The 27,355-nt window shown below is 42.4% G+C and overlaps 1 protein-coding gene across 1 annotated transcript in view; it reads left to right on the forward strand.

The window, feature by feature from the left end:
- The first annotated feature begins 10,924 nt into the window (after positions 1-10,924).
- Positions 10,925-27,355, forward strand: part of tmem182a (transmembrane protein 182a) — a 47,104-nt gene continuing 30,673 nt past the window's right edge. The window contains exons 1-2 of the mRNA XM_063054015.1: positions 10,925-11,291; positions 14,673-14,793. Of these exons, the coding sequence (XP_062910085.1) occupies positions 11,142-11,291; positions 14,673-14,793 (271 nt within the window). The 5' untranslated portion in view covers positions 10,925-11,141. The remainder of the gene's footprint in view (positions 11,292-14,672; positions 14,794-27,355) is intronic.

The raw sequence follows: 27,355 nt of genomic DNA on the forward strand, positions 1-27,355 counted from the left end.
AAGATTAAACACTACACTGCCAAGGCAAACCAGAAACTATGGCTGACTGCGGAGGTTCATGCACTGCTTGGGGACTGGGATGCTGCTTTCAGATTGGGAGATAAGATGACTCTAAGGTTGGCAACAGCCGTGCTCTCCCATAGCATCAGGAAGGCAAAGTGAGAAAACTCACAGAAAACTCACAGGCACTTTTGTGACACCAGAGACACGTGATGCATGTTGCAAGGTGTACAAACTATAACAGATTACAAGTACACCCTGCATGTCAATGACAGTGACACTTCCCTTCCTGATAGGCTGAATGCCTTCCATGCATGAATTGATGCAATGAATGATATTTATCTATTTATTTTGAGGCTACAGCATGGAATAGGCCCTTCGGGTCTTTCAAACCGTACCACCCAGCAACCCCCAATTTACCCCAGCCTAATCAAGGGACAATTTACAATGACCAATTAACCTACTAACCAGTACACCTTTGGATTTTGGTGGGAAACTGCTGCACCTGGAGGAAAACAGCGGTGGAAATATGCCGTCAAGCACGGCCCTTCTCCGCCTGAAGAACTGGCATTCTGTCTGGTTGCAGCCGAGGTGAGGAGGATACTAACCAGGGTAAACCCTTTCAAAGTTGCAGGGTTGGAAACGTACCTGGTCAGGGACTAAGGGATTGTGCGGTCCAGCTAACAGAGGTCTTAACGGACAACTCTTTGCAACAGTCCACTGTCCCTGCAGGCTTCAAAGCAGCCCCTATTATTCTGTGCCCAAGAGAGCAATAGCATCTGGTCTAATCTGCTACTGCCCAATGGCGCTGACCTTAAAAATCATGACAACATACATCAAAGTTGCTGGTGAACGCAGCAGGCCAAGCAGCATCTATAGGAAGAGGTGCAGTCGACGTTTCAGGCCAAGACCCTTCGTCAGGACTAACTGAAGGAAGAGTGAGTAAGGGATTTGAAAGTTGGAGGGGGAGGGGGAGATCCAAAATGATAGGAGAAGACAGGAGGGGGAGGGATAGAGCCGAGAGCTGGACAGGTGATAGGCAAAAGGGGATACGAGAGGATCATGGGACAGGAGGTCTGGGAAGAAAGACAAGGGGGGGGTGACCCAGAGGATGGGCAAGAGGTATATTCAGAGGGACAGAGGGAGAAAAAGGAGAGTGAGAGAAAGAATGTGTGCATAAAAATGAGTAACAGATGGGGTACGAGGGGGAGGTGGGGTCTTAGCGGAAGTTAGAGAAGTCGATGTTCATGCCATCAGGTTGGAGGCTACCCAGACGGAATATAAGGTGTTGTTCCTCCAACCTGAGTGTGGCTTCATCTCCACGGTAGAGGAGGCCGTGGACAGACATGTCAGAATGGGAATGGGATGTGGAATTAAAATGTGTGGCCACTGGGAGATCCTGCTTTCTCTGGCGGACAGAGCGTAGATGTTCAGCAAAGCAGTCTCCCAATCTGCGTCGGGGCTCACCAATATATAAAAGGCCACATCGGGAGCACCGGACGCAGTATATCACCCCAGTCGACTCACAGGTGAAGTGATGCCTCACCTGGAAGGACTGTTTGGGGCCCTGAATGGTGGTAAGGGAGGAAGTGTAAGGGCATGTGTAGCACTTGTTCCGCTTACACGGATAAGTGCCAGGAGGGAGATCAGTGGGGAGGGATGGGGGGGACGAATGGACAAGGGAGTTGTGTAGGGAGCGATCCCTGCGGAATGCAGAGAGAGGGGGGGAGGGAAAGATGTGCTTAGTGGTGGGATCCCGTTGGAGGTGGCGGAAGTTACGGAGAATAATATGTTGGACCCGGAGGCTGGTGGGGTGGTAGGTGAGGACCAGGGGAACCCTATTCCTAGTGGGGTGGTGGGAGGATGGAGTCAGAGCAGATGTACGTGAAATGGGGGAGGTACGTTTAAGAGCAGAGTTGATAGTGGAGGAAGGGAAGCCCCTTTCTTTAAAAAAGAAAGACATCTGCCTCGTCCTAGAATGAAAAGCCTCATCCTGAGAGCAGATGCGGCGGAGACGGAGGAATTGCGAGAAGGGGATGGCGTTTTTGCAAGAGACAGGGTGAGAAGAGGAATAGTACAGATAGCTGTGAGAGTCAGTAGGCTTATAGTAGACATCAGTGGATAAGCTGTCTCCAGAGACAGAGACAGAAAGATCTAGAAAGGGGAGGGAGGTGTCGGAAATGGACCAGGTAAACTTGAGGGCAGGGTGAAAGTTGGAGGCAAAGTTAATAAAGTCAACGAGTTCTGCATGCGTGCAGGAAGCAGCGCCAATGCAGTCGTCGATGTAGCGAAGGAAACGTGGGGGACAGATACCAGAATAGGCACGGAACATAGATTGTTCCACAAACCCAACAAAAAGGCAGGCATAGCTAGGACCCATACGGGTGCCCATAGCTACACCTTTAGTTTGGAGGAAATGGGAGGAGCCAAAGGAGAAATTATTAAGAGTAAGGACTAATTCCGCTAGACGGAGCAGAGTGGTGGTAGAGGGGAACTGATTAGGTCTGGAATCTAAAAAGAAGCGTAGAGCTTTGAGACCTTCCTGATGGGGGATGGAAGTATATAAGGACTGGACATCCGTGGTGAAAATAAAGCGGTGGGGGCCAGGGAACTTAAAATCATCGAAAAGTTTAAGAGCGTGAGAAGTGTCACGAACATAGGTCGGAAGGGATTGAACAAGGGGTGATAAAACAGTGTCGAGGTATGCAGAAACGAGTTCGGTGGGGCAGGAGCAAGCTGAGACAATAGGTCGGCCAGGACAGGCAGGTTTGTGGATCTTGGGTAGGAGGTAGAAACGGGAAGTGCGGGGTGTGGGAACTATAAGGTTGGTAGCAGTGGATGGGAGATCCCCTGAGCGGATAAGTCGGTGATGGTGTGGGAGACAATGGCCTGGTGCTCCTTAGTGGGGTCACGATCGAGGGGTAAATAAGAGGAGGTATCCGCGAGTTGTCGCTGTGCCTCGGCAAGGTAGAGGTCAGTACGCCAGACTACAACAGCACCCCCTTTATCAGCGGGTTTAATAATAAGGTTAGGATTAGTGCGGAGGGAGTGGAGAGCAGAGCGTTCCGAAGGAGTGAGGTTGGAATGGGGACAAGGTGCGGTGAAGTCGAGACGGTTGATGTCCTGTCGGCAGTTGGCAATAAAGAGATCCAGAGCAGGCAGAAGACCAGAGCGGGGTGTCCATGAAGAAGAGGAGGGTTGAAGACGGGAGAAGGGGTCATCGGTGGGGGTGGAAGAGTCCTTGCCGAAGAAGTAGGCTCGGAGACGGAGACGGCGGAAGAAAAGTTCCGCATCGTGGCGAACACGGAACTCGCTGAGGTGTGGGCGAAGGGGGACAAACGTGAGGCCCTTACTGAGGACAGAGCGCTCTGCCTCCGACAGTTGAAGGTCCGAGGGGATGATAAAGATGGTTATCAACTCTGCTCTTAAACGTATCTTCCCCATTTCACGTACATCTGCTCTCACTCCATCCTCCCACCACCCCACTAGGAATAGGGTTCCCCTGGTCCTCACCTACCACCCCACCAGCCTCCGGGTCCAACATATTATTCTCCGTAACTTCCGCCACCTCCAACGGGATCCCACCACTAAGCACATCTTTCCCTCCCCCCCTCTCTCTGCATTCCGCAGGGATCGCTCCCTACACAACTCCCCTGTCCATTCGTCCCCCCCATCCCTCCCCACTGATCTCCCTCCTGGCACTTATCCGTGTAAGCGGAACAAGTGCTACACATGCCCTTACACTTCCTCCCTTACCACCATTCAGGGCCCCAAACAGTCCTTCCAGGTGAGGCATCACTTCACCTGTGAGTCGACTGGGGTGATATACTGCGTCCGGTGCTCCCGATGTGGCCTTTTATATATTGGTGAGACCCGACGCAGACTGAGAGACTGCTTTGCTGAACATCTACGCTCTGTCTGCCAGAGAAAGCAGGATCTCCCAGTGGCCACACATTTTAATTCCACATCCCATTCCCATTCTGAAATGTCTGTCCACGGCCTCCTCTACCGTGGAGATGAAGCCACACTCAGGTTGGAGGAACAACACCTTATATTCCGTCTGGGTAGCCTCCAACCTGATGGCATGAACATCGACTTCTCTAACTTCCGCTAAGGCCCCACCTCCCCCTCGTACCCCATCTGTTACTCATTTTTATGCACACATTCTTTCTCTCACTCTCCTTTTTCTCCCTCTGTCCCTCTGAATATACCTCTTGCCCATCCTCTGGGTCACCCCCCCCCTTGTCTTTCTTCCCGGACCTCCTGTCCCATGATCCTCTCGTATCCCCTTTTGCCTATCACCTGTCCAGCTCTCGGCTCTATCCCTCCCCCTCCTGTCTTCTCCTATCATTTTGCATCTCCCCCTCCCCCTCCAGCTTTCAAATCCCTTACTCACTCTTCCTTCAGTTAGTCCTGACGAAGGGTCTTGGCCTGAAACGTCGACTGCACCTCTTCCTATAGATGCTGCTTGGCCTGCTGCGTTCACCAGCAACTTTGATGTATGTTGCTTGAATTTCCAGCATCTGCAGAATTCCTGTTGTTTGCGTTAAAAATCATGAAGTGCTTTGGGCAGCTGGTAATGGATGATATAACATCCCACATTCTGACTACATCAGACCCTTTCCAGTTTGCCGACCGCTCAAACCGGTCCGTGTATGATGCCATAGCCTCAGTGCTCCACCTTGTCCTGTCCCACCTAGAAAATGATACTTCATAAGCCAGGAAGTTGTTCGTCGACTAAGCTGAGTGTTTATCATGATCATCCTTCAGAGGCTGGTGGGTATACTGTCCTCACTGGAACTCAACACCCCTCTCTGTAATTGGATCTTGGACTTCTTGATGAAAGGACCTCAGTCAGTCTGAGTTGGCAGCAACATCTCAAGCTCCATTACGCTGAGCAGTGATGCCCCCTTAGGGCTGTATGCTCAGCCCCCTGCTGTTAATGCTGCGTACTCACAAATGCACTGCCAGTTCCAGCTCATACCACATCATCAAGTTTGCTGATAGTGCAACAGTGGCAGGCCTCATCGACAATGGTGAGCCAGTGTTCAGAGAGGGGGTAAAGCGGTCTATGAAATGGTGTGAGAACAACACCCAGTGTCTCAATATGGACAAGACAAAAGAGATGATTGTGGACATCAGGAAGGTATGCACTCACAGGACTGGACCCAAGTGCGGATGAAAGCAGATTCTCTCTGTCACAGTGGTAGCTGGTATCAACTCAACCCAGGTGCGGCAGAACAACAGATTTTGTCACGGTAAGCACTGGCAATGACTTGACTCCATAAACAGAGGACGGCAGACTCCCCATGAAGAGACGGAAGCAAGAGGTTTGACACAAGAATAACAAGAGAGCATTGGAGGCATGACAGAGCAATTCTGCGAGACAAATCATTCTCCAACACACTTTAGGAATCCGCGTCCAGAGCACAATGAGAGTCCCCTTTAAATAATTACAGAATCTGGGAAACGTGCTGGTCACAATTCTACCTGCCAAGACCAAACAGAAAGCACCTGGACTGTAACAATTAATAAATACAGGTGCGCTAGAAACCCAGAAACCTAAAGCTCTATGGCAAGCTGGAGAGTTCATGACAGTACCTTCCTCCCTAAGGCTGACACCTGATGGCCCAGGGAGCCCTGGGGAACTAGAGAGAGGACTGGAGAACCCTGAACAGACCTGGTGCTCTTGAGACAGGGCTCGAAAAACCGGAAACGGCATGTGTATAACTCGGAAACAGTGCGTACATAACTCAGGAATATTTGCGCCATAGCTCCGAAACATTGATTTGAGCACACAGCTCGGAAACATGGCATATTACTCGGAAACTTGGCATATAACTTGGGAGATCTTACGAACCTCGTCGACCCAGAGAACCTCAGAGAAAGTCTTGAATGTACTGGAGAAGATGCCTTCAGGAGATTGATAGATGAAGGCTCCCCATGCCTATTCTAACAACTTTCTACAGGAGTTCCATCGAGTGTCCGGTCTGGTTGCATCATCTGGTGTGGAAGCTCTAAGGCAAGACCCTACCGATAATAAAAACCTCCAAGAGTATCACTGCAGTGTCCCTTCTCCTGATTTGTGATATTTACCGGGAGCATTGTATATGAAGGGCCCAAAGCATTGTTGAGGATCCCTACCATCCATCCCACAATCTCTTTGACCCACTACCATCAGGAGGAAGGTATGGGAGCAGCAGGATTAGGACTGCTATTCTGGATAACAAGCTGTGGGACTAATGAACACCCTGTCACCACCAAGGTCTCATCATGAGGACAGTGAGTTGTTTACTGTACTGTTTACCTGTGCTGTGCATTTTTGCATTTTGCAGTGTGTGATATATGTATTTGGGAGCACAGTGGCCAGGAGGATCATTGTTGTATTTGGTTGCATATATGTACAGTCAGATGACAATAAACTTGAACTTGAATATTGCTGAATAAGCCTATATGCAATGGAAACATTAGTATCAGCTGATCACAGCAGATGTGGAGGGTGACTAATCTTTCACTATACAACAAAGGACTGCAAGTAATTAGAGTCATTTGCAAGTAAACATTTTCAGAATGCGCTTTTAGACTCCTATGAAAAGGGAATGGCAGTTTCCTAGTCAGACTGATAGTCACTGAAAGGAAATCAAAGACTCTGAAAACTAGTTTTGAGTAAATTAGTTGCTGTTAATTAATGGGTATGTTAACTATTTTTCATAGTTGCTGGAATAAAAGTGCGGTGGGAAGTTGGGTACAACAATAATCGTGGGCTTGCTGTTCTCTCTGTATCTATTTTGTGTTCATACTGTGATTTTTATTAGATAGCAGAGTCATGGAGCCTGTGTTGGTAGAACTCAGCAATGTCACAGAAACATTTTATTTCTCAATTTAATGTCTTGACATATAAATATTTAAAATGTGAGTCTTGCATTAAACCAACAGGTGCCCTAATATACTTCTGAAGCCTTTACAAAAATTAAGAAAATCTGCTATTATAGAATCATGAGAAGTGAAGACCGCTAAATTACAGATGGAAATTTATTTCTCATTGGCTCTCCACTCAGCTTTAGTAATGCCGACGTTACGCTGTTGTTTATTGACTACAGCTTAGCATTCAACTTAATCATGGTCTTGGTTCTTATCAACAAGTTCAAAAACCTAGACCTCTATACCACACTTTGCAAATGGATCCTTGACTTCCTCACTGGGAGACCACATTTTGTGCAGATTGGAAATAACATCTCATCCTTGCTGACAATTAACACTGGCATACCTCAAGTATGTGTGCTTGGCTCACTGCTCTACTCTCTCCACCCCCATGGTTGCGAGGCTAGGCACAGCTCAAATCCCATCTATAAATTTGAACCCATGAACATGACCCCTCTCATCTTGCACTACTTATTTAATTTTATATATTTATTATTATGTATTGCAATGTCCTGCTGCACAAAACAACAAATTTCATGACCTCTGCCAGCGATATTGAACCTAATTCTGACTGATGCTTTCCATTGTTGTCACAATTTGGTGGCAGATCTTTGTTTCTCTGGGAATTTGAACATTTTAAGAGACTAGAAGGACCATATGGGGGTTATTACATACTGGTAGGTTGGTCAGAATGCTTGGATAATGATTAAAATGCCATCTGAAGCCACTTAATTTATATGCCCTTGTTTCTATATTAAGAACAGTTCAGCTGACTCTTTCAGCACACCTCTACATTGTTGCATATTTTTATTCTTTATAATTATACATTTTGAATCTCACAGTTTGCAGATTATCTGCGAGCAATTTACTTTATTAGTAGAAATACCATTATCAGTTAGAGTTGGAGTTCAAGAACTGAAGATAGAGACTGTGGAATTGATAACTTCCTATGTTAACATGAAGAAAATGTTTTCCTTTTGGGCATACTCAGGAAATCATAGCACATATTGACTTCTTTTTCAAATATGTGGACATAAAACTAACTCTATTTTAAATTCATCTTCAATCAAAAGGAAGTATTAAAATCAATATTTTATATAAGGCATTAATAATTGTAAGGATCAATACTTTCACAGTACATCATATACATTGACTCTAATATTTGTTGCAATACACTCTATTGCACATTAGAAACTTACAGCTAAGGCAGCACTCAATGTGAGAACATCATATGACTTGCTTTTCAGTATCTCTCTCTTCATGTGCCTTGTGCGTTACACACTTGGGCAATCATGGCTTTCCACATTGAGCGATCCCACGCAGTGTCAATGATATCTCGCAGACTTAGATCTGTTAGTTCTTTCACAGTGTCCAGTATATAGCCTCTCTCAAAGATGAAAACACTACTTAAAGAAAGATAAAGTTGGAGAGGAGAGCCCAAACACAGGAAAAGACAGAATGGCTTCAGAATTTGTAAAATTAGAGCAGGGAGAAATTATATATGTGCAAAGGAAAAAAAACACTATCAATTAATTTAAATTCAAAATCACACATGGAAGACCGAAGGGAAACTATTATTTCTGAGTGGAAGCTGCTTGAGGAGATCTGGCCAACTGCACCGCAGCTGCCTGACTAGAACCAGCATCCTTAGGCTGTTTATAGCTCTGGGCCTGTAAAGATCAAGCTGCTCAGAGATGATCACATCTGCAATGAGGGATTTTTTTTTTGCAGATAAGGCTTTGGCAGAGTTTCATAGTTGCGAAAAGAAGAGCCTGGAGAAGAATTGAATGGAGTTGCTTGGAACTAGTCTGTTTGGAATTCAGATTAATGTGTTGAATTCACAAACTGATTCCAAATTGGGAAGGCCAATGGACATGAGGAGCTAGCATGTTGAAAATTTAAATATAAAATAGCATGGAATAACAATAGGTTTCAATAGGTACATTTAATGTCAGAGAAATGTATACAGTATGTCACTCGGTTCGTATATGGCCCAAGCGTGGAGTGAGAGACACTGAAGCAGGTTAATAGTTCACAGACTTTAATGCGAACAGTGTCAAAGGGAAAATAAAACATTTAAAGCTAGGCCAAACAAGACCGTTAACTAAAACTCTCAAATGGAAAACAAAGCATACACTGCAGCTGAAAAGAACAACTAAGAATTAAAACAAATATCGCTGGTCTTCAGGGTCAGTTGACTCTACAGTCCAATTTCTCAGACAAGGTGGAATGCAAGCAGGCAGCAATGCGTTGCTGTATTCAAGTCTTGACAAATACTATGACGGAATGAATGGAGTTAAATACTATCACAATGAAATAATAATTAGCTGACACATGCACATTCACAAGCGTAATTGATGTATTTACTGAGCTGCCGAATCTGTGGTTGTGACACAATCTACATCTTGAAATTTTTTTTCTTCACAAACATCCACAAAAACAGATGAAATTTAACACAAGCATGTGTAGAATGGTACATAGTAGAGTGTTTGCATTGCAATTTCTAATGTGGAGCATACGACTGTTAATGAAATGGCAATTGATTAACTTCAATAAATTGGAAATTGTACTAATCTCATTGTTCACATATCCAAATAATGCAGTTATTTTTAGAAATAATTGAATGGAGAATAGACTTAAAAGTAATCTTTTACTTGCTCAGCTACATAGAGAACAACTTTTCTTCAAAGGAGGAATTTGTAAAGTTTTGTTGTGAAATAACTTTGCAGTAAATATGAGACAATGGTACATGTTTAGAGCAGGGTTAGTACATGTTTAGATATCTATTCTGGGTAATATATTTGCCATACATGGAAGGAAGAGTAACAACATAGCGAGATTACTGTGTTTTAAGTTTTACAAATTAGATTTTGAAAATAGCCTGAACCAACTGAACTTTCAAAGGAATCTCATTGTTTCTGAGACTCCAATGTCTAATGTCTGATTGGCTCCTACTGGTCACAGTATTTCACTTTTCATCTATCCAAATAACTTAAGGGAAAATTCAAAGAATAGTCATCCTTCTTTTTCCTTTTATTTTCTTTCCAGTTTATCTTACTATTTCTAATCAACAATCTACTTTAAGGGGTTTTAGAGGCAGATTTGATATTAATGTAGGAACATGGAATCAATTGGAATAGGTGTGATAAAAAAATCAGGTGATGGATAATTTTTTCAAAACTGAATGGCCCCCAACCACATTACAAATTTCTATGATTCTATGAATAACTCTTCATATGAAATCTATTTATTCCAATGTAGCTGGACATCTTTTATTATTTGTGCAATGAACTCCTGAATTTCTTCAAATGTCTTATCATTGCCACATGTCTTATGATATGCCACAAGATCAAGTAGATTTATCTTGTTCATTTTGGATCAGTAATGTTCTATCTGTCCCTTTTTCCAAAGGTTAGGAGAAAGTGAAGTTTATTCTTCATAAAATTCAAAGAATAACATTTTATAGACCAGATGGGCCAAATAGTTTCCTTTTATGTTGTTAGAACATTTGGGATATGATGTGAATATGATATAAACTGGGGTTACTGTTAATCATTGGCTCACAGGTGAATTAAAATAAAAGACAGACTTGATTTTTTTTATTGGTTGTTATTCATTTTTCTCTGGTTGTTAATCATGGACAGTTCATAAAAAAGTCAGATCAAGCTTAATGGGGCAAAGGCGTTGTTCCCCCCCCCCCATTCACATTTGCGTATTCTCCACAGTTTATAACCCCAGCTTCACATACAAAACCAAACCTACAGTAGGTGCATGCTATCGAAAACAAAATTGTCCTTACAGGTTCAGATATGTAACGGTCATGCCATTGTAATTTGTTACATTTTGGCACGGCGTTAGAAACCCTGTTGTTGACGTTGATTGTTTCACAACCGCTAAATGTAACTCGTTGCTGAGATGTGATTTCTCAGAGAACAGCATTCTTTCGAATTCTACTTTTGAGAGTAAAATTTTTTTTAAAAAGTGAAAGGTGGGCAGCCCCTTCCAAGCACGTGGGAATCGGTAATCAGTCCCTCTCATGGTTACAAGAAGGTCGGTTATTTTTGAATCACCGCACCCGTGTGCAAAGAGGAGGAGTGTGGTATCAGATTCCTGAAGAGGACGGAGACGGAGAATGAGAGTGAAGGAGGGATCTTCCTGGGTAACGTCCTACAGGCAACTAGACAGAATTTATTAATTTAGCGTAAAGCAAGTGGATAACCATGAAACTCAGTTTAGCTTTGTTCTTCGCTGGGATATTTGGAGCTCTCAGCGTTCTTCTCTTTCTTCTGGCTTTTGGCACGGATTACTGGCTTCTAGCCACTGAAAGATGTCCGTCAGTCCAAAATAGAATGGAATCGGTCACTGCAGAGGTTAGTGTCAATCTCCGTTACTTTGCTGCCTGCTGCAACTAGAACTAGTGGAGTGGCAAACAATGCAAGCTCCATAGAGCAAGGATATTAGTGCCTGGCTTAAATATCGACAGCAAAAGACGATTAAATCAATGCATTTATTTATTCATGATTTTTTAAATTCAAGGCAACTAAATGAATTTTGCCCAGGAAATCACCAAGTTGTGCGGGAAAAAATGAGTTCAGTAAATGGTGCGGCTTCAAACTTTGAACTGTTCAGCATCCCATAGATGTGTACGTCTATCGTTGTAACGCCTTTAAGATTTAAATAACAGAAACATACTTAGGCAGGTGGGTGAAGATTTGTATTCTTCAAGAGGTCTTTGCGCAGAGTCATCATGTTAATTCTTACGATTTTATAACAATTCAATGAAAGCACTAATCATGTTTCTTCAAATGTATGGCAGAAAACCGGTATTCATACTGTGGTTTAAAATAACTGGATATATTCAGAAACTAAACCAGTTTATTTTGCGTGGCTAACCATCCAATATTCAACTTTCATTATTAACTTGCTTTGAAATTCAGCCCACAAGAAAAAACAGGATTACATTTTACTCTCTCCCGCGTTATGGACATTTCTCCAAATAGAGTAAAATCATCAGTTGATCTCTCCGTGCCCTAGTCCCACCTATGAAATATTAAGTAGAACATATAAGAGTACAGCACAATACAGGCTCTTCGGCCCACGATGTTGTGTCGACCTTTTAACATACTCCAGAATCATTCTAACGTTTTCCTCCCGCATATAGAACTGCATTTCCGAGTCTGTTCTTCAAAAGTTGTTCAGCGGTCTGGGGAAGTTTTGAAGAGAGCGTGGCAAGCAATGTGGTGCAGACTGAGTTAACGGTTGGGAATTGCAACTAATGTTTACCAGGCTCGCACCCTGACAACAAAACAATATTGAAAACTTGGATAGAAGGAAAGGTTCCAGCCGCCCCTACAAAATGATCTTAAGAAGGTGCTATGTAAAGAACTAAAAGGACAATTAGTTGCCAATAATAACACGGAAGTTGCTCTGGCCACTTTCAGGTAAAATCAATTGAGGGCAGTAGAACTGACCTGGACGATGGAAGAGTAGTCTTGGAGGAGAATAATGTGGTGAGTATTCTCAAAAACTACAAAAAGAAGGAAGAAGATTAAAGCTCCATCAAAGTGTAACATCCAGAATGAGTTCTCAGTTGTTCAGCTTTCGTTCAGCAGTATATTGATAACTTTGGGTAGATAACATTGTGCTTTTTTTTGCCAATGTTACATTAACGGTTGAAAAACATCCCATGGAAACCAGGGAAGAACTGTAGCAAGACACATTAAAATCAATGTAAAAATACAATGTAAGTATTTAGATGTTACTAAAAACTACATGATTCTCTTTAAAAATATGTGAATCCTAATTTTCACAAGCAGAAGTTTAAATATGTAACAAAATAGAGGTTTAGGAAGTAGCTAAAACATTGTGAGGAAACTTATCTTCAGGCATAAAGATTAGCTTTATTTGTCATATGTATATCGAAATACGGCGTCAACAACCAACACCGTCCAAGGATGCGATGTGGACAGCTGCAAGTGTTTCCATGCTTCTGGCGCCAACATAGCATGCCCACAACTTACTAACCCTACCCCTAACCTATACATTATTTTTAAATGTGGGAGGAAATCCACTCGGTCACTGGGAGAATGTACTTATTCATAGCAGTGGTGATTAAACCCCTATTGTTGATCGTTTGCGTTGCTCCCTTAGATATTTGAGGGAGTGCAGAGGGGTGTCAGACACACTGCATCAGAGAATATAATTATTTTCCAAAATTCACATGTAGACGTTTGCTAATTATGAACATCGATAGATCATAAAATAAATGAAAAATTGAAATGCAGCTAATGGTGTAAAATTGAAATACCCACCAAGTTGTGCAGCATTTATACTTTATACTTTATGTCGCCAAACAATTCATACATCGATATTTGATTCTGCGCTTCCCGCTCCATGGATTACAAATCGATAGTAAATATTAAAAATTTAAATTAGAAATCATAAATAGAAAATAGAAAAATAGAAAGTAAGGTAGTGCAAAAAAACCGAGAGGCAGGTCCGGATATTTGGAGAATGCAGCCCAGATCCGGGTCAGGATCCGTTCAGCAGTCTTATCACAGTTGGAAGTTTTTCCCCAATCTGGCTGTACGAGTCTTCAAGCTCCTGAGCCTTCTCCCGGATGAAAGAGGGACGAAAAGTGTGTTAGCTGGGTGGGTCATTTCTTTGATTATCCTGGCAGCACTGCTCCGACAGCATGCGGTGTAAAGTGAGTCCAAGGACGGAAGATTGGTTTGTGTGATGTGCTGCGCCGTGTTCACGATCTTCTGCAGCTTCTTTCGGTCTTGGACAGGACAACTTCCATACCAGGTTGTGATGCACCCTAGAAGAATGCTTTCTACGGTGCATCTATAAAAATTAGTGAGGGTTTTAGGGGACAGGCCAAATTTCTTCAGTTTCCTTAGGAAGTAAAGGAGCTGGTGGGCCTTCTTGGCAGTGAACTCTGCTTGGTTGGACCAAGTCAGGTGATTTGTGATATTGACCCCGAGGAACTTAAAGCTTTTGACCTGTTCCGCTTGCACAGCACTGATGTAAGTTGGGTCGTGCCGTCTGCTACTCCTTCTGAAGTCAACAACCAATTCCTTAGTCTTGCTGACGTTGAGGGATAGGTTATTGTCTTCGCACCATGCCACCAGGTTCTTAATTTCCTTTCAAACTCATCATGACCCAAGATATGGCCTACCATTGTGGTGTCATCAGCAAACTTATATATTGAGTTCGATGGAAACTTGGCTACACAATCATGGGTATACAGTGAGTACAGCAGGGGGCTGAGTACACAGCCTTGTGGGGCACCGGTGCTCAGAGTGATTGTAGAGGAGAGCTTGTCCCTCTATTTATAGAAAGAAATAAATTATCACTCCACATTAATGCCCTTTCAAAACAGCAACTTTCATTTTCACGGGACCAGGTTTAGTTAGGATTACACAATTTACGTAAAAACCTATTACAATGCATTTTTATATCCACCAGTTAATATAATTTATGATATAAAATATAGTTAATATAATGAAAGCATAAAATTACAATTCAAACATATTGATTGAATATGCTGTATTTCAAAAATATCTTTGAACATTTTTTGAAATATTAACTGATTTTTCTAGTTTATATATTCAGTCTATTTAATTAGAATTGCAATTGAAACTTGAGAAAATATAAATATAATAAGGTTGAAATTATGAACCATACATATGTCGTTAATGAATATTCCATAATTGTTGATACAATCAAATATTTCTGTTTGTGTTTAGAAGGGAGATATCATAATTTCTCCTCATGAAGTTGGTGGCACTTTCCATCATGAAGGATTTTTCTGGCGATGCTGGTTTAATGGAGCAGTGATCGATAACAACTTCTGGAAGTTCTGGTTCAGTGAGTAAAACAATCTTTGAAATGGCAGAGAAGACTATTAGGTTGTAATTGAAGGCTCCGTATTTCTCAAGAGTGTATAACAAATGAAGTCTATATGTTGGGAGACAGCAGTACTGAAGTAATCAATTGAGATCTAGACAAAACTAAATCAAGAATAATAAATAAATTCCTAACAAAATTAGTTTGCAGTTTATTTATTTAGAGTTACAGCACAGAATGGGTCCTCCCAGCCCAATGAGCTGCACAGCAGAGCAACCCACCTATTTAACCCTAGCCTAATCACAGGACAGTTTACAATGACCAATTAGCCCACAATCCAGTACATCTTTGGACTGTGGGAGGAAGCTGGAGCACCTGGAGGAAACCCATGCACTCATGGGAAGAACATACAAACCTTCTTACAGAAGACACCAAACTGAGCTCCGATTTCCGATGCCCCGAGTTGTAATAGCATCACGCTAGCCGCTATGCCCCATGGCACCACCGTTGTGCAGCAAAAAAAATTGAAGACCCACAAAGTATTAAAATGATTGAAACATTGATGAACCAAATGCAAAGAAAGCTCTTGAATTACTGCAAAGCAGGCTACAATTGGAGAGTGGATAATCCATTGGTATATTTGTATACTTCCCCATTATCATAAATATTACCTCACAACTAATAAGATCAGAAGAACTTCTCTGAATGTAAAAACAATCCTTATAGAGTGTGGCATTTCAATGCATATGTCACTTGTGAGCAATTGAACCTTTGATCCAAAACATCAAGCAGTTATATGCTAGAAGGTGTTTTTTTTAAATGTTGTTGTTTGAATGTCTACTGTGTTGGAAAGGGCACATTATATCTTCTCTCACTAGATGGTAGTTATTGTGGTTGATTGCCATCGTGAACCAGAAAGTGATGTAAATGATGAGGAGTCTTCACAACAGTGAACCTTTTGAAGAGCTCAATGTCAGAATGTCATTGATTGTCTTATACTAAACTGTATAGGGTGTTATCTTACAGTCAGTAACTTAGGAGATGTTGTTAATCTCTGCAGTTTTTGCCAACATTTTCTCATAAAATCTGGGCTACTGTTTCTGTCATCATTTACTGTCCAGCTGCCATCTTGCCATCTTGCATCCATCCTTTGAATTTAGTTACTTAAAAAAGAGTCTGCTATTTCTTTATGTGTTTTGTACTAATTTTGGGTGATTTCTTTTGCATATTTTGTATCATTTTCTGGTTGTAACTTACCCATGACCATTTCTCTTTTTGATCTGGTTGCCAAGGGAAACTTTCCGTGTAGACGTTTAAAGGAAGAAACAATATTGATCATTTGAAGAATGTGAAAAAATGTCAGTGTCCTTTCTGAGGTTAACATTTCCCATAATGAGGACTGAATCATGCTCAGTCACCCATGCTGTGCAGGCTAGTAGTCTGTCAAGGCATGAGGGAACGAGTTAAATAGAGGAAAATATTCATCTCCACTGACTACTGGTAATCCCTAGCCCATGACCACTCAAAGCAGAGGAACCTTGAGGATGGTAAGGAGAATCATGGTTCCATGCTTCAGAAGCGCGCATTAGTCCGCCATAAAAAGGGAAGGAGTTCATCATTTCACAAAATTCTCACAACCTGTCTCATCAGATACTTTCTGTCCTGACTGTGTTTCCTACATTGGCCTCATCTGTCGTTAGAGACCTTAGTGAAAGCGCATCATCAACATTCACAATGGACTGCTTAAGAAGAGCATAAAAAAACTTGCAGGCAACAACTTGTATGGACTTTTCTGAGGCACAAAGTATGTGTGGGCTGGCATTCACCCAGGGGACTGATATAGAACTAATCCATTTGCTTTCAAACCACAGATCTCTGAAGATTATGCCTTGGGCTCATTCAGTCTCCTTGCTGAGGAAGTGCCTCAGGTGAATAGACAATTGAATATTTTCTGAAGTCACCAACTTCATTACTTTCACCATTGGCAATCACCAACAGCATGCAAGGTCACACGTCACAGTGTACCTACAGCACACAGCTGAGGGTTTCACAGTAAACCACATCATGGAACTATAAAACTGAGACTCTGATATCTAAACAAATGCAGGATGTCTGATCATGTGGCTAAATCACTGTTTCCTCACATTTTTATTACCTACAATGGTGCTGCAGTGTGACAAAATGGTGCTGCAAGGAGTGCTGGTATCTCACAGAACTAGTAAATTCCTCTTTACCTCCATCCTAAATAAGGTAAATTTTTAATTGTGAGAACTATTAGCTTGGTTCTAGATAATCCCCTGAGAAGAAATACCTCTTGAGTATTCACCCTGCCAATTCACATTAGAACTTAAAATGTTACAATAAGAAACCCTAATTGTAAAGAAATTTCTCCTACTTGTTTGCAGATGACTGACCTCTTACCCTGACCCTAGTGGACCCTATAACCCCAGTTCGAAGTGTTCACTAGCACTTGTGTGGTCATTTGCTGGAGTGAGAAGAGGAAAAGGGAGGGTGGGTGGGAGCACGTCAGAATGCCTAAATGTTATCTTGTGATGCAATATTTTGAGTCGATTTTAGTTATGTCTGTGCTTCTGTGAAGTGCTTTAAATTTCCCACTGTTACATAAAAAGAAAATGGCATGGCATTATTGAGCTTCCTGCCATTGACTATTTTAAAATGATCACAAGGTGAAAAAGGAGACTGGAAAGTGGAGGCCATTCCTGGAGTTGGGGTACTGTCCCAGTGTGTGGAGTGGGAGGGGAGAAAGGGGCATGTTTGGCTGCTTTCTTTTGTTGCTCATTGTGCTCTATTTTGTTATGTTCTGTGTTCAGCTGAGCACTGTGGGAAAGTTATGCTGGTGCCAGAATATGTGGTGACACTTGTTGGCTCCCCCAGCACATCCCTAGATGTTTTGCTTGTTAATGCAAACAACATATTTTACTGTAATATTTCGATGTTCTGCGCATGTGATAAATAACATTGAATCTGAGGAGAAAGGAGGAGAAAGTTTGATGGACATCAGAGTCCAAGTTCCTTATGGCGGTAGTTTACAGACTCACCAGCAATATTCTGCACCATAAAAATAGGGAAGATGCCCAAGATGTCTTAAGTGCCATAGAGGATCACAGGGTTTTAGTTTCTTGCTGTCCCTGCATTACCATAACTCAATTGCATGCAGTGAACTTTGCTTGGCCATCCTTGATCAGATCTTTTTGTTCAGACAGACCCTTGGGATGATTCCCTCCCAATTCATTTCTGTAGGTTTTTATTTGGTAACTATAAACTTTGCACAAGTGGACCAAGGGTATTTCATATGGTAGAAGTGTAGGTAGTTTGGGAAGTGCTGTGTCCTTTCCACAGTTTAGACCGGACTTCTGTTTGTTAACAAAAGTTTAGTCCATTTCCTACTGCTACCTTGTAAATTTCTTCTATATTTCGAGCAGTCCTAGTCCATGGATTTCAAGGAGCCAGTGAGAATATTACTCTAAGGAACCTTTGTGAACATCCTTAAATCATTTCCTTTGTCCAGCTGATAATCTCTTGTCCTGATAGAGCTTAGAACTGAGTCTCTGTTTTGAGAGATTGGTGTTGAGTATGTGATCTGCCCAGCAGGAACGTCTGAGGGTATGTAGCACCACAGTGTCCTAGGTGTGGGGAGCCAGAGAGCATTGGGATCTGAGGTTTCTAGAGCACCTGAATTGGTTAATTGTTGTTTAATAAGAGTCATTAATCAATTCGAGTACCTTGTGTTTTTTCTTGAGTTGCATACTCTTTGTAATGCATTTTACTGGTGCTTTTGTTTAAACTTGTTACGTTTTTTTGAAAGGCTTGGGGATTCTGTGTTACTTGTATTATTTAAACAGATACTTGATTAGCGCTAATTGCGGTACAGGTATCTTAGTTTTGAGAATGTTACACTTGGCAATGTTGCTTGGCCGTCTCTACTTTGGAATCTGTCTTTCCTCTGAACTTGGGTTCTGATAACATCAGTGCACATCATGACAGAAGGACCCATCAGAGGTTGAACTGCAGCGTTTTGACATTGGTCGGCTTTGGGCGAGAATGTCATCTATTCTGAAGTCCACATTCTGAGTTTTTCAAGTCTGCATTTCAAGTGTCTCTAGTCTACATTCAGAGTTTCTCAAGTACCATAAGACCATAAGATATTGGAGCAGAAGTAGGCCATTTGGCCCATTGAGTCTGCTCCACCATTCAATCATGGCCGACCCAATTCTTCCAGTCATCCCAACTCCCCTGCCTTCTCCCCATACCCTCTGATTCCCTGGCTAATCAAGAACCAATCTATCTCTGCCTTAAATGCACCAAATGACTTGGCCTCCACTGCCACTCGTGGCAACAAATTCCACAAGTTTACCATCTTATGTACCTGATATATATTGCTTGTATTTTGTTTATTTATTTTTTCCCTTTTTATTTTTTTGCAATTTGTTGTCTTTTCCATGTTGGTTCTTTGTCCCATTGGGTGCAGTCTTCCATTGAATCTATTATGTTTATTGGATTTGCTGAGTATGCCCGCAAGAAACAAATCTCAGGGTTGTACAGTATATGCTGACATATACAGTACTATGCAAAAGTCCTAGGTTTACAAATGTAGCTAAGGAGCCTAGGACTTTTGCACAGTACTGTGGTAATTTTATATATTGCACTCTAGTGCTGATGCAAAACTAAAAGTACATCTTCCAAGTCCACATTTCAAGTATCTCTAGTCTACATTTCAAGTTCCTCAAGTCCACGTTCTGAATATACCTTCCAAGTTTCTCAAGTCCACGTTCCCAGTCTATGTTCTGAGCATCTCTAGTCTATATTCTGAGTTTCTCAAGTCCACATTCTAAATCTACATTCCAAGTTTCTCATGTCCATGTACCAAGTCCATGTTCCAAGCCTCTCTATGTTCAAGGCTTTTTCCACATTTAAGTGTCCTTAGTATAAGTATCCTTGGTCCTCAAGGTTCTCTCAAGGACTTTTAAAGGTTTTCCAAGGACTTGCAGGTCTTCCATGGCTCTCCACATCTTCCATGGCTCTCTAAATCTCTCTTGAGTTCCCCAGGTCTTCCACGGCTGTCAGGTACCAGCCACAGGGAGGGGGTAACGAGCTTTTTAGGCCTGTGCAGGGATCCAGAGAGTATTGGGCTCTGAGGGTTTTAGAGCCTTGAATGGTTAATTGTTGTTTAATAGGAGTCATTAATTAATTAGCATTCCTTGTGTGTTTTCTTGAGTGACTTGCTCTTTGTAATGTAATCTCCTGGTGCTTTATGTTTAAACTTATTAGGCTCGGGAATTCTGTGTTACTTGTATTTTTTAAGCAGGTGCCTGATTAGTGCTAATAGCGGTGCCCAAGCTTTTAGAATGTTATGTCTCGCGGTGTTGCTCAGCCGAGCCATTCTGTTGGAATTCTTATGAATAAACTCTGGTTGCTTCTCTACATTGAAGACTATCTTGCTTCTGCACTTGGGTTCCAACATTGCCAGCACATATCATGACAGGGGGAGCATGCTGCTGTTCGTCTGCTTATTCTCCCAGTGGGTTTGAAGAATTTTGTGGTGCTCGTGATGTGTCAGTGCAGTCTTTGAGTGTATGTTGAAAATAGTCCATGACTCAGAACTGCACATAAGGGCAGGGATCACAAATGTACCGTAGATCATGAACCTTATCCCTGGTTTGAAGTCTTGAGATTTTCTTCAGATGGAAAAATCCGGTACTGTTCCACTAAAGGTACCGATGAATTTCACTGCCAATGATGTTTTTGTAAAGACATGGCTCCGAAGCTATTATGTTTCTAAGCTCTAGTCAGCGACCTTACTATGAGAGTGCAGTGTGCACAGCCAGAGAAGTAAGTTGAGGATTTTCGTTTTGCCGATGTTAAGTGTAATGGTTGTTCTCTTGCATGTAGCTGTATACTTGCATGCTCAATGAATGAGTCAATCCTGTGGTGCTCTCTGTCCATACATTTGTATGAACATGCATCACCTGTGTACTGCACTTCAGTGACTGAAGGTAGGGTGACCTTGATTCTGGAATGAAGGGACAGTAGTTGACATTTGTCCTGCACATTAGCTCCAGTGGAAAAATGTTGGATTAGAGGTTCAAGTCCAAAGTTATGAGTACATTTGTTATCGAAGTATGTATACATTATATAATCTTAGATTCATCTTCTAACAGGTGGCCATGAAACAAAGAAACCCAAAAATACAAGAAAGGACCCAATGTGCAGAAAAAACAAACATTCATTCAGACAATAACAACAAGATAATAGCATTCAGAACTGAAGTCCACAGTGAGTCCGTTCCCAGACCCTTAATTCAGGGCAGAGCGGAGCAGTGGGCTAAACCAGCCTGCCCCTCACCTCAGGCCCCAACACCCTGACCCCTTTCAATCTGACCTGGCACCTAAATCATGGTCCAAACACTGAGTTCGGTCACTTCCATAAGCTCTGGGGCCTGGACCCCAACACCTCAATTCAGCCTGTACCTAACCTTCCTGATTCGGCCCGGCACTTTAATCGATTGAACCTCGGGCCTTCCTCACTCTCAGTGATGGGCCCGTTGCCTCACCTCGCCTTGGTTCTGCCACATGGAATTGCTAGCTGCTGGCCACTTAGCCTGCAGGGCAACTCAGGACACTGAACCCAGCTTTCACTTTGTACCAACTAGACAAACTTCTTCTGTCTTAATCTTGATGTCCACACTGAACAGAGATAACTGAATTTACTTGAGTGACATTTCTTAGTGTGAAAAGGTATGATGCCCAAATCATTAGGTAATTAACAAAGAACTTCAAACATAGAACATAGAACAGCACAGTACGGGGCACTTTGGTTCACGATGTTGTGCTGATCTACATAAAATATACTCCACAATCAATCTAACCCTTTCCTCCTACACAGCTCATAATGCTCCATTTTTCTTATATCTATATGCTTATCTAAGCCTCTTAAATATTCCTTTTATATCAACCTCTATCACTGCCCCGACAGTGGATTTCCAGCAACCAAAATTTTGCGTTTAAAAAAAAAACATCACTGACATTTTGCCTAGACTTTCCTCCACTGAATGGATGTCCTCTGGTATTGGCCATCGCCACCCTGGATGAAAGGTGCTGGCTGTCCACTATATCTTTGCCTCTCATAATCTTACACATCTCTGTCAAGTCACTTCTCATCTTCTGTCTCTCCAAGCTTGCTCAATCTTTCCTCATACGGCATGTTCTTTAATCCAGGCGGCATCCAGTAAATTTCCTCTGCACCCTCTCTAATGCTTCCATACTCTTCCTATCTTGCATTGACTGGAACTCTACCCAATACTCAAAGTGTGGTTGAACTAGAGCAACATTACCTGACTGCTCTTGAACTCAATCGCCTGACAAATGAAAGCCAACACCCATATGTCTCCTTAACTACCTAACAACTTGTGCAGCAACTTTTAGGGATCTATAAACGTGGGCCCCAAGATCCCTCTGATCCCCCACACTGCAGTAAGTCCATGCCATTAACATGGCTGATTTATTATCCCTCTCAACCCCATTCTCTGGCCTTCTCCCCATAACATTGATGCCTTTACTAATGAAGAAGCTATCAACCTCTGCATTAAATATACCCAATGACATGACCTCCATAGCCATCCTCTTCATCTTTGTTGTAAAGGGAAATCCTTCTATTTTGAGGCTGTGCCCTCTGGTCCTAGACTTCCCCAATATAGGAAACATCCTGTCCATGTATATTCAGTTTAGGCCTTTTAATATTCAATAGGTTTCAGTGATATCCCCCTTCATTCTTCTAAACTACAGCGAGTACAGGCACAGAGCCGTCAAACATACCTCAATGCCATTAACATTGTATTTCAGCTTCAAATTCGATCTTCATACTTTTCCCAATTGAACTCCATCTGCCACTTCTCTTCTTAACTCTCCACCCTCTCCATATCCCTTTGTAATCTACAACAATTGTTTACACTACCCACAACACCTCCAACCTTTGTGTCAGCTGCAAACTTACTCACCCACCCTTCTACTTCCTCATCCAAGTCATTTGGAAAAACCACAAAGAGTGGGGTTCCAGAACAGATCCGTGCAGAACACCACTGGTCGCCGCCCTCCGGGCAGAATATGCTCCATCTACTACCATCCTCTGGTTTTTGTGAGCAAGCCAGTTTTGAATCTATGCAGCTAATTTTCTCTGCATCCCATGCTTCATGACTCTGGATTAGCCTACCATGGGGAATCTTGTCAAATGCTTGAATAAAATCCATATACACCACATTCACTGCTGGATTTGTTTTGTTACCTCTTCAGAAAACTCATTTTGGCTTGTGAAGCATGACTTGCCTGTCACAAAGCCATGCTGACCATACCTAATAATACTTTGCATCTCTAAATGCTTATAAGTCCTGTCCCTAAGAATTTTTTCCAGTACTTTCCCACAACTGACATATGACTCACTGGTCTGTAATTCACAGGATTATCCCTATTTCCTTATGTGAATATGGAAACATTTATTTGCTAGCTCCAGTCTTCTGGTACCAGTCATGTGGCCAGGGAGGACAAAAAGATCATTGTCAATATCTCAGCAATATCTTCCCTCTCCTCCTATTGTAACTTGGGTCTATCTTGTCTGGCTCTAAGGACTTAACTAAATGTTTTGCGCTACCTCTTTCTTAACATCGACTTGCTATAGCACACTAGTGCGTTCTGAGATGATCTCCCATTCGCCATAGTCCTTCACCCTGCTAAACACTAAGGCAAAGTATTCATTAAGGACCTCCCAGCCTCCTTCACCTTCTGTCACTTGTTCCCCCTGTTATTCCAGAGTGGTTCTACCCTTACTCTAGTCATCCTCTGTTTTTCATGCACATGTAGAATGCCTTGGGCTTTTCTTAATCCTGCACTCCAAGGCCTTTTTATGTTCACTTCTAGCTCTCTGAAGTCCCTTCTTAAGCTATTTCCTGGCTACCTTGTAATTCTCAAGAACACTGCACAGTTTTTGCTTACCAAACCTTAAGTATACTTTCTTCTTCCTCTTGCTGAACTGTTCCAACTCTCTTGTCATCCATGGTTCCTTTATCCTACTATCCTTCCCAGTCTCAGTGGGACAAACCAATCCAGGGCATCAGAAGACAATAAAACAAAGGAGCAGAATTGGGCTAATCTGCTCATTGAGTCTGCTAAGACATTCCATCATGGCTGATTTATTATCCCTCTCAACCCCATTCTCTGGCCTTCTCCCCATAACATTGATACCTTTACTAATGAAGAAACATAGAAACATAGAAACATAGAAAATAGGTGCAGGAGTAGGCCATTCGGCCCTTCGAGCCTGCACCGCCATTTATTATGATCATGGCTGATCATCCAACACAGAACCCTGCACCAGCCTTCCCTCCATACCCCCTGATCCCTGTAGCCACAAGGGCCATATCTAACTCCCTCTTAAATATAGCCAATGAACTGGCCTCAACTGTTTCCTGTGGCAGAGAATTCCACAGATTCACCACTCTCTGTGTGAAGAAGTTTTTCCTAATCTCGGTCCTAAAAGGCTTCCCCTTTATCCTCAAACTGTGACCCCTCGTTTTGGACTTCCCCAACATCGGGAACAATCTTCCTGCATCTAGCCTGTCCAATCCCTTTAGGATTTTATACGTTTCAATCAGATCCTCCCTCAATCTTCTAAATTCCAACGAGTACAAGCCCAGTTCATCCAGTCTTTCTTCATATGAAAGTCCTGCCATCCCAGGAATCAATCTGGTGAACCTTCTTTGTACTCCCTCTATGGCAAGGATGTCTTTCCTCAGCAGGTCAGGCAGCATCTTCAAATTCGTCAAAGCTATCAACCTCTACATTAAATATACCCAATGACATGACCTCCATAGCCATCCTCTTCATCTTTGTTGTAAAGGGAAATCCTTCTATTTTGAGGTCGTGCCCTCTGGTCCTAGACTTCCCCAATATAGGAAACATCCTGTCCACGTATATTCAGTTTAGGCCTTTTAATATTCAATAGGTTTCAGTGATATTCCCCTTCATTCTTCTAAACTCCAGCGAGTAGAGGCACAGAGCCGTCTAACATACCTCATATGTTAACCCATTCTTCCTGGAATCATTCTCGTTAACATCCTGTGGACTCTCTCCAATGCCAATGCATCCTTTCTGAGATAAGGCTTCCGAACCTGCTCACAATACTCCAATTGTGGTCTGACCAATGCCTTATAAAACTTCAGCATTACATCCTTGGTTTTATATTCCAGTCCCGTCGAAATGAGTGCTGACATTGCATTTGCCTTCCTTACCACTGACTCAACCCAGAAGTTAACCTTCAAGGAATCCTGCACCAGGACTGCCAAGTCCCTTTGCACCTCTGATTTCTGAATTTGCCACTCATTTAGAAAATACTCCACACCTTTATTTCTTCTACCAAAGTGCATGACCATACACTTCACTACACTGTATTCCATCTGCCACTTCTTTATTCATTCTCTCAATCTAAGTCCTTCTGTAGACTTCCTGCTTTCTCAACACTACCTGCCCCTCCACCTATATAAGTATCATTTGCAAACTTGGCCTCAAAACATCAATTCCATCATCCAAACCATTGACATACAACATGATTAGAAGCAGTCTCAACAAAAGCTCCCCGTGGAACACCACAAGTCACAGGCAGCAAACCAGAAAAGGCCCCCTTTATCCTCAGTCTTTTCCTTCTTGTTAGTCAGCTAATCTCTAACAATGCTTGCATGTTTCCTGTAACACCATGTTTGGCAGCCTCATGGGTGGCACCTCGTCAAAGGCCTTTTGAAAATCCAACTAAGCAACATCTACCGTCTCTCCTTTGTCTCTGCCTGTTATTTCCTCAAAGAATTCAAATAGAATTGTTAGGCAAGGTTTCATCTTAAGGAAATCTTAAGGATGCTGACTTTGGCCTGTTTTCTCATGTGTCTCTAAGTACCGTGAGGCCTCATCCTTAATAATGGACTCCAACATCTCACAAAGCACTGAAGTCAAGATAACTGGCCTATAATTTCCTTACTTCTGTTTTCATCCTTCTTAAAGAGTGAAGTTACATTTGCAATTTTCCAGTGGTATCATTCTTATTCTGGCACAAAGAAGGGGAAAAGTAAACAAAATAATTGTTAAACTGCTGTCCTTGCAAAACCCTGTCAGTTTTGGCTGTTGGAATGTCACATGATTTGGTCTCGACTCCAGTATAGCTGTGTATTCCAGGGAGAAAGCGACTCCACAAGAGGAAGACACACAGGAGAACCTTTAAATAAACCTGGGGAGTGGCAGTGCGGCTGATTTTCTCACTTCTTTCCTCTTTTCCCAATAGCTCCTGGAGCTGACGCAGCATGAAGCAAGCCATACTGAGGGATAGTTCGCACCTTCTCTGCAATCTGAGTGATATATAAATGTAGCTCCATCTGGAGAACAGTAGATGTAATTACAAGGGAACTGATTCTGTCATAGAGTAGGGACATAGCACAGTACAGCACAGAAACAGGCTGTTCGTCCCTTCTAGTCCATGCTAAATCTGCTATTGACCTGCACATGGACTATCGCTCTCCATACCCCTCCCATTAATGTAGCTATACTTTGAGGTTGAACCCATATCCACAAAACCTCTGCTGACAGCTCGCTCCACAGTCTCATGACCCTCTGAGTGAAGATGTACCCCTCATGCTCCCCTTAAACATTTCAGCTTTCACCCTTAACCCATGACCTCTAGTTCTAATCCCACCCAACCTCAGTGGAAAATTCTTCATTTATTTACCCCATCTATACCTCTTATATAACTCAGATTTTCAAGTCCCAGCAACATCCTTGCAAATTTTCTCTACACTCTTTCAAACTTATTGATATAGTTTCTGTAAGTTGGTGACCAGATCAGTACTCCAAAATAGGCCTCACCAGTATCATACAAATTCAACATAACATCCCACTCCTGTATTCAGTACTTTGATTTATGAGGTCTAATGTACCAAAAACTCTCTTTATGACCCTTTATACCTGTGACACATTTTCAAGGAATTATGGATCTGTATTCCCTGATTCCTCTGTTCTACAACACTCCTCAGTGCTTTACCGCTCATGATATAAGTCCTATCCTGGTTTGTCCTCCCAAAGTGCAGCATTTCACTCTTGTCTGCAATAAATTCCATCTGCAGTTTTCAGCCCACTTTTCCATCTGGTCCAGACCTTTCCATATAGCTTTCCTTCATGTCCACTTACACCCTCGATCTTGGTGCCATCCACAAATTTGCTGATCCTGTTTACGACATTATAATCCAGATAAAGAAGACAAACAACCACAGGCCCAGCACCGATCCCTGTGGCACACCACTGGACACAGGCTTCCAGTCGGAGAAGCAACCATCCACTACCACTCTCTGGCTTCTCCCACAAAGCCAATGTCTTATCCAAATTACTACCTTATCCGGAATGCCAAGCAAGTGAACCTTCTTGACCAACCTCCCATGTGTAGCCTTGTCAGAGGGCTTGTTAATGTCCATGTGGGCAACATCCACTGCCTTGCCTTCTGCAACTTTCCTGGTATAGTATCTTACTTGAAAAATTTTCTA

Source organism: Mobula hypostoma, chromosome 7, assembly GCF_963921235.1.
Source record: "Mobula hypostoma chromosome 7, sMobHyp1.1, whole genome shotgun sequence".
Lineage (NCBI taxonomy): Eukaryota > Metazoa > Chordata > Chondrichthyes > Myliobatiformes > Myliobatidae > Mobula > Mobula hypostoma.